An 8,937-nucleotide genomic window follows, 5' to 3' on the forward strand; every position below is an offset into this window, starting at 1 on the left:
TGATGTTATATCTTTGTACATATTAACTAATATCCACGTTGTTAAAAAGTAAAATCATACCTTTCATTGATTCTCTGGTTTGTCTCAGGCTTTTGCGTGTTTTTTCGTTGCAGTTGCGTTCCTCTGTGCTCTGTGTGGTTGCTTTCAGCCTCCTCTCTTATGTTATTGCATCCAGTTGTCTAAGAGCATGTGCTAAGATATATAATCATTTTCTCCGAGGTAGTAAATAAGATTTGTTACATGTGTAACAGTGCTCTTATGTGGAGTAACAAGTGAAAGGTCCCCACAATACAACTAGCTCATTTATGTCTATTCAAGCCTCTTCTTCAATTGTAGTGACTGTTACCGATGCCTGATTTATTATGGCCTCCATTCCACTTAGCACTGGGTCCACTGGTGCTAGTGGATAAGAATCCCCCCAGCTGTGCAACCTGTCAGTGAACACAGTGCAATCACACACACTCAGACACTAAATCCTTAATACCTTGAGACCCACCTCAGGGCTGTGTCCACAGCAATCAGCAGTGGCCCACCGTCTGCTGATTCAGCTTGTACTGACTTACTGGTGCTGGAGACGTGTGTGTATGTGCTGGGTTTGAGCTGGCCTGTGGAAGCACCTAAAAGGCAAATACTATGCAACTGCGTTACTGTGCTGCGAGCTCTTGTTCTCCAAGCCAGCATTAATTGCCTATTTACAACATCCACAGCAGGACGGAGTGCTGAACTGCATTATTAAAGACCAGCTTTCACAAAACTATTATCAATCACGCTCTCGTGTGTGTCTGTGCATGGTTAATTGCACATAGCGTGTGTAAAGGCATCCCTCCTTTCTGTCTAGCATTCCCTTTGGTGTTTGAAGGTCATTGCTGTCTGCTGGGGCTCGTTACACTAACAAGCACCGGCTCACTCCCTAGGGCTCTGTCAAAGGATTCGTGTGAACAGAGGATTACACGTCTCTTACAGGGATCCAGGCCGTGCTCAGTTCCAGCCCCATCACACCCCATTCTTCAATTTTTAAGCAGGATTTGAAAAAATCAAGAGTCTCCTTTTCAGTTTTTTGCTTTGATGCTCTTGTGACGCGGAGGACGAGAGAGGCGAGGACACGCCCCTCAATCAGTCCTGACGGAAAGTTCTCCGCAACAGGAAAAATGAATCACTAAATAACATTCATAATAACAATGATGATGACACTGCAACGACATCTTCATCAGATATTGTGTACACAGGCTACATCTTTGCGCTCAACACATTTGTTAGATGCTGCAGATGAGCAAATATCCATTGTGACATTATCAGCTCTGCACAGCAGATTTGCAGCATGACCAACGAGCACACAGACACACACCCTCATAAAGTGTAGGTCTAACAGGACAACGGTGTTTATCTGGCTTCTGATCCTGAATCATTAACCAATAACTGATCATTAATTAGAAGCCACGCCCTCCATGTCATGCGCAAAACTGACAGCATCACAAAACTGTTCGAAATAGCATCTTTCTGTGGTCCAGTTGCTGCACTTTGTAGCCATTTAGTCTCTTTCTTGCATCTCTTTGTGGCAGAACTTTGTGGTTGTGTTCATTCATATTTACTTCCACTGCTCGTTGCATCTCTGCTGTTTTGTTCATTATTTCATCATCATTTCATCGTTGCGTTGTCTCTCTTTGTGTGTTTTGCAGCAGGTTTTTTGTGACTTTGTCTGCAATCACATTGTGTCTCTCAGTTTTCTTTTGGAGTATTTGATGTCTTTTGTGTCTCTCTGGTAATTTTGTCTTTTTCATCCCTTTGTTCCTCTTTATTGCAGCACCTCTGTCTTTCTTGGACTTCCTCAGCCTCTGAGCCCGGTGGCCTGTGTGCAGAAGGCCTGTGGACCATTCATTTCAAACATACAGCGTATATAAAACTGTGTGTTTGACTGCTTTGTTTTCATATAATTATAATAGTTCCTAACCCATAAGAAGTCTGTGGTGTTTAGAAACAGGTCTGACTATTATTTTAACCCCTGATCAGTTGAACAGTATCAGTGTGCTTTAAACATACTCTGTTGTCCACGTATAATCCTACTTTGTTGCTTTGTGGTTGGCAAACATGCTGTGAAACCTGATTCACAGATGGAAACTCGCCGTAGAAATGAATGTACATCTCTTGTTATTCTCATCGTTAGCTTTCCTGATGGCAAGAACACGCGTTCATCCACGAACACGAGGCAGATGACGTGCAGAACAAAGTGCTATTAAACCCTCGGCTTTCTCGTTAGCGGTTCCTTTCCTTTCCGCCGTTCTTGCGCGCTTTTCCGTCCAGAGTAATTGGAGAGAGTGTGCTGGCCGAGGCAAAGTGTTGCGCTGGCTGCTCCCACTGAGCCGGTGCCAGCAGCTACTGCTCTGTATCGAGTTGTATAAAGAGCTGAGATCCAGCCAAATAAACACTGAACTGTGGCTTTGCCCTTGGCATATAGTCACTGCTCTCATTATTTATCCCTGTAGCTTTCCACTTGCTTGCCACTTGCAGCAGTTGGTTGTTCAAGGTGATGCTTCCACATGTGGGATATTCAAGGAAGGGAGTAAAAAATAAAGGGAAGCTGGGATTTAATCTTTCATCAGTCAAAGGATAACAGCCCCCTTGGATGTAGACAGACTCGTGTTCAGTGTGAGGAATAAAAGGCATTACTGTTGTGTAATTACCACATGTGGCCACAGTCACCGCTGCTGAGCAGCTGAGATCACAGACTGTATAGAAAGGATGGATGGACGCTTGGAGCCAGCCTCAAGTGTCGCCTCCACGAACAGCTGGCGTTCTCACACTGATAGCTGCATGAAAAATAATCCAAGCCAAACGATATGTTTTTATACAGGATGACGTGTGTTCTGCACTGCATGCTGTCAAAATGATTGCTGTGTCAGAACAGCTGCAGTAAGTCTGAATGTCCTCCGTTCTTACTGGAGCATCATCTGTTTTCCAGTCATGCGGAGGAACCCCTTCATGGTGGAAGGCTGCTGTAGGAAAGGATCCCGCAATGCCCTGCAGGAGCTCTACAACCCCACACAGGTAGGACACTGTCCCACTTCCATAAGCGCCCTTGTCATCTCCTTATCACCACCTGCATCTGTTTTCACATTTGTATTTTACTCCAGGTTTTCGCCTGAAGAAGGCGGTGGAAGAAGGCCTATATTTGTTTTTGCCTGCATGTTTAGAAGGCAGATTTTTTCTTTTCTAACTGTTGGTGCCCACAGGACTGACGCTCAGTCTTTACCTGAGGAGACAGCTGACTGCTTGTGAAAGCTCAGCATAATGATTGATTCTCCGTCTCTTGGTCAGGAAATGTTGCCGGCCTCAGGTGATAAGTCATCCCGATTGTATCATAAATGAGAGCAGACAATAAATCACAAGAAAGGACAGAGGTTTTTCTCAGGTCCCACAATTTACCCTTTTCAAGGACAGTGAGGAAATGACAAACTCCTACTAGAAGCTCTTTTCTGCAGCATTTTTTCATATCGCATAAACAGCGAGACTATTACAGTGCTGTCATGTCTGTCCCAGCCAGTGAAACCTTGCTTCATCTCATTTTTCACGATTTAAAACGCTTTACAGGACGACGACCATCTGACCGCACGCTGCCTGCCATAACAGTGTGATTGCCAGCATGAAATTAAAGCATATAATGTGATGCCATTTTAATGGCTCGAGTTTTACCGGACAGTTTACAGTGAAGAGACTGACGCAGGAAAAATCAGAAGGAGATGCAGACACAGGCCTCAGCCTCGTCGGTTTATGCTTACAATTAAAGAAGCAAAGGACATAAAATAGAGAACACCTACCATATGAATGACTTTAAGAGCGATGGCTGGGATAAAATCAAATGAATCAAACCATATCAGTGTTTTTGCACATTACTCCTGAGCATATGCTATGTTTGCTACGATTTCCTATCACCCAGAGAGCTTTTTAATTCAAGGGTAAAAAGAAGCTTTGGCAGCACTTTAAATGTAGCTGCCAACAGTGCTGCGTTCATAAGCTGTACTGAACTGAAGGGGGACCAGAGAAAAGCAAATGTTTTAAAAGGATGGCACTAACAAAGTCATTGCTAATAATACCATGTATAGAATATTCTTATAGGTTTTATATTTCATGGGAAAATGAGTCTAGTGAAAACTGCAACAATCTGTGCACAGTCTGTTAATGCTCACAGAAGAAGGATTTGGCAGTGATGGCTATTATTTTGACCTGAAAAGTCTAAAATTGTCCCATAAAGTAGAAAAAATAAATAAAGTTCAGCACTCGGTCTAGTTCAGTTTGTCCCTCTCAGATGAATCTTCACTTGTGTCGGTGTGCTGCTTCAAACACACGGTTACAAAATGCTCCAGTTTGGATAAACATGCATTAGAGAGAATGCAGCATACAGATAAAGTATGACCGAAATAATGGATGCAAGATGAAAGGAAATGCTAACATACAACAATGTGTTTCATTTTAAACAAACTCATTCAGCCAACCTGATGAGCTGAGGAGGGCTGCAGGCGCTGCGTCCTGAAAGGTGTGGTCACCTCTTAGTTTAAAATAACAGCGTGCTGCAGTCAAAAGGTTACTATCAAATATCAGAGGGACGAGTCGTCAGTTGGTCCAAATTATTAGGTACCACTATAGGATTGGTCTATGCAGTGTTTCAGGTACAGCAGACATCCTTACACAGACGTGCATGTACACAGAACTGAGTGCAGCCAGGTTGGTGCTGGACGTCACACTCTGTCAAGCTGAACCCTGCATGTCCTGCCAGCAAGAGGAACTGACCCTCTTTTGATTGTTCCCTTTGTGTAATACCAGAGCCTCTACAGTGTAGGGCCGAACAAGATGAACAGCTTGTGTGGGGAGGCGCAGGCGTGTGTTTGGAGGCGAGGTCCCACGCCTGAAATTCAGATACTTTATCTCCAATTAGAATTCGAGTGTTTTACCTTCTTGGAATGTAACTTTTTATCTGGACGGTGTATCATCAATATGTTTAGTTTTCATGAGAAAACTGGAAACTACAGCATGTAAAGCAGGCTGTAGGTGAACCAGCGAGTGTGGCTGCACAGGTATGAGTCTTCTTGACTTCAAACAGCCTGCATCAGAGAGGGGAACGTTCAAAGAAACCCTGCTTGCTGTGATAATGAAACTGTGCCTCGATGTTCACTGTGATGGATTACCAATCTCAAGCAAGTGAGCTGAAACCAATGAGTGCCTCGAAGGTAGAAAATCAATTCAACAACTTAATGTTCAAAAGATGGTTGGAAAGGATGGAAAGTGTACACGTTTTGCAGTATCAACTAAATCAGGCACATTTTGGAGCACTGTGGAGATGCACATTCTGTGCAGCTGTGGCTCTCGGGGCTGAGCGCGACCTGCCAGCAGTGCAGTCACTGAGGAGAGGAGCATGACAGGAGGACACTGCTGGAGGTGATGGTGATAGATTGGATAGTTGCTGCTCCTCTTCTGTTCTCTGATCAATGTCCTACCATCTATCACTTCCTGTCTGCATGCCTCTTTCTTCTGCCGCTAACCCCGACAGTGTCTTACCTCACGCTTCCTGTTGTCCTTTATTCACTGTGTTCTGCTGCGTGCTGTCTCAGGCTGTCCCTCATCCTCTCCCTCTCTCCGTTTCCATTTCACTGTCGGCCATTTATCACCCAGGACCTTTTAAAAGCATACTGTAGGAATTTAAACGGTTTGCTGGACAGCTAAGATTAGACCAGGCGCACATGGGCCCGGCGTTAGTTGATTTTCCCTGGATGATTTTTCCACGTTTTCACTCATGTGAAGCACCATTGATATATTTCTATGTAGGGGAGGCTTCTAGTGCAGCTAGGGTAAATTTTAGCAGGGTGCTTGTGTGTGTGTGTGTGTGTGTGTGTGTGTGTGTGTGTGTGTGTGTGTGTGTGTGTGTGTGTGTGTGCGTCGAGCGAAAAACAGAATCATAAATAGAAATAAATGTACGACTCATATAAATATGAAAACCTCACTTTGTGCTTTTAGTGCATCTGTAATCCACTTTTACAAAACATAAACTTTGCAAGCAGCAGCCTACACGCTGGCTACACAGCGACCTCATGCAGTCATGCACAGTGACAGTAGCAGGTTTACGCAGACTGTCGGCGTGTTTCCATCCACCTGTTTTTATTTTTAACTGCTGCATGATAGAAATGATTGAAACAAAATGCAGAAAATCTAATGAAACTTCATACAGTGGGGCAAAAAAGTATTTAGTCAGCCACCGATTGTGCAAGTTCCCCCACCTAAAATGATGACAGAGGTCAGTAATTTGCACCAGAGGTACACGTCAACTGTGAGACCCAGAGATTTTCCTTGTTTGAGGTGACCAAATACTTATTTTCCACCCTGATTTACCAATAAATTCTTTACAAATCCTACCATGTGGATTCATGGATTTTTTTTCACATTCTGTCTCTCACAGTTGAAGTGTACCTCTGGTGCAAATTACTGACCTCTGTCATCATTTTAGGTGGGGGAACTTGCACAATCGGTGGCTGACTAAATACTTTTTTGCCCCACTGTAGGTGGCATCCTTGCTAGTGAACAACATCGTGTCTCTATATACGGTATTAATCATGCATACAGCAACAGGGTCCATGTCCTCAGGCCGTTCTGTCAGCAGGGCCGTGCTGTCTGAGGTATGATTTATATGTGACTGGCAAACACAGCCTGCACACACCAGCATCACTGCTGACAGGCCTGCAGCTTTACTGTTATTATTTGCATGTATTCATATCTATAATTTCCCAGCGTCACTTTTAATACGCAGCTCCAGAGTTTATTAAACAAAAGTAAATGAAAGCTTCCCGTGCAGTATTCTCATTTACCCACTCAGCTCCTCGCAGCCCTTTAATATGCTACTCTGTAATAATCTGCACTCCTCTCTCTCCGCGCCGCTCTCTTCTTTTGGATGTTTTTGCTTTCAGCTAATACATGCTCGCTGGTTTTCTTACAAAAAAGCTCACTTTAAATAAATCTGAAGTCAAGTGTTTAATTCAGGGCTTAACTTCCCTCTTATTGAGCCCTGGAGGAGCAGAAGGCGGGAGCTACAAGGTCTCGCTTAGACTTCCAAAAGCCCAATGACACCCTCGTCTTTGTGACTTGAACCTGTGTGTTTTTAGAATACATTATATTAAAGCTAAGCTCTGACTCCTCAGAGATAGTTTTATTAACCACAATTTAAATCAGATGCTGAATGTAATTAAGTAATTTAACGTGGCCACATGTGGTCAGATTACATCTAAATACAGTAAAGAAACCTGCTAATGATCCTTCTTCCTTTTTATCCTCCAACCAGCAATGACAGGCTGGCTCACAGAGGCAGTTATAACAGATTATACCAGCTCACTCATTAATGCTGAATCAGAAATCAGACTTGATGCTCAGATCTGTGCCGTAGTAAAAGGAATGACTCAGCTAATGTAGGCTAACATCGTCTATGTGTGTTCGTTGTGTTTGTGCTGAGGGATCCAAGGATACACAGATGCTTCAAGTTGTTTTGATGATCCATCTGTTTGGGCTTAAAACAATAGTTTGCCTTAATCATACTGCTGTTGTCTCCTAATCACATCCACATCCACCTCTGACATCATAAAGTCCAGATGCCAGGATTTCTTCTGAAGTGCATTTAATAAAAGTTAGAGAATTATTTTCTTGTTCTTACTACAAACTTTTCTGCTGCCAGAAAACATGCATGAGTTTGTCCAAAAGTAACAGGACAGTCTGATAAGAAAAATACAATCGTTCAGAGTTATGCAGGTTTCTTGGCTTGTTGGTGAATTCTTCTCATCAACGTTAAGTTGAAAGCCGAACAGTTCAGATATGCATGGTTGTAATAATAGTTTTTAAACGGAGTATGAAGGTGGCCACAAGGTCAGCGGTTCAATCCCCAGATCCTCCAGTTTGTATTGTGAGGCATCCTTGGGCAAGTCCTGACCCCTGACCCCTGGGTTGCCCCTAAACCATTCATCAGTGTGTGTGTGTGTGTGTGTGTGTGTGTGTGTGTGCATCACATTTTGGGGTTATATATTTTTAAAAACGCTGGTTACCTCAGTCTTGGTGTCTCACTCTTTTCTCACATTCCCTGTGCTCGGTGTGGAGTCAGCTGACATGTCGGAGTAGCTTCCACTTGAATGTCAGGATCCATGTTTATACTCACTTCACTGGTTAGTGCTGGCTGATAGGTGCATTGAAATCCTTTTTATTTGAATGGAATGACTTATTTGAAGAGATGAATATGTTGGATTGAACTATGCGCAGCACTGTGTTAAAAGAAGAGCACCAAAAAACCCATGAATTCTTGCTCTTTCCTAGATTTCCTCAGCTAGCAGTGACGGCAGAATTTAAATGTCCTGAGAAAACATCTTAGATTCTGTGGCTCAGATTCTGAGGAGTTCTATGAGAAAGTCGAGTACAGCACAAAGAAGCCTGAGATGAAACCCATGAGAGGTCCACAGCAGCATAGCGAGCGGTTAGAGCACAAGACAACATCGAACAGCAGATTTGATCAGGTTTCACTATCAGTTTAAACATGTACTGTCTATGGCTGTGGAGTCTAACTTAGATAATGCCAGAAAATAACTGCTCAGAGGTGTTTCCAGATGACTGCAGAGTGACAAAACAAGGCGTTTTGTAGGGAGGCTTTCATTCCAGGTATCTCGTTTCATAATGGCTGAACATTTGAACTGGAATTAAACTCCATACCTGCTAAAGATACCATTCTGTCAAAGGATACAGAGGAGTCTTTTTACAGCTCTGTTCATTCATCCTCTTTCATTTCAGCTTTATACTGACATAGCAGAGAGACGCTTTAAAAGATGGGTCAATGACAAAACTTGAATCTGACTAAACTTTTGCCACTTACCGTTCAGACTTTATCAGGTAACGTGCTGCATTCTGGTACAACAGCCCTTTTGT

The 8,937-nt window shown here is 43.2% G+C and overlaps 1 protein-coding gene across 1 annotated transcript in view; it reads left to right on the plus strand.

The window, feature by feature from the left end:
- Nucleotides 1–8,937, plus strand: part of chst11 (carbohydrate (chondroitin 4) sulfotransferase 11) — an 86,723-nt gene that overhangs the window by 59,876 nt on the left and 17,910 nt on the right. Inside the window, exon 2 of the mRNA XM_005742628.1 lies at nt 2,957–3,042. Within this exon, the coding sequence (XP_005742685.1) occupies nt 2,957–3,042 (86 nt within the window). The remainder of the gene's footprint in view (nt 1–2,956; nt 3,043–8,937) is intronic.

The sequence above is a fragment of the Pundamilia nyererei genome, unplaced genomic scaffold, assembly GCF_000239375.1.
Source record: "Pundamilia nyererei isolate P.nyererei 1_Seehausen unplaced genomic scaffold, PunNye1.0 scaffold00122, whole genome shotgun sequence".
NCBI classification, from domain to species: Eukaryota; Metazoa; Chordata; class Actinopteri; order Cichliformes; family Cichlidae; genus Pundamilia; species Pundamilia nyererei.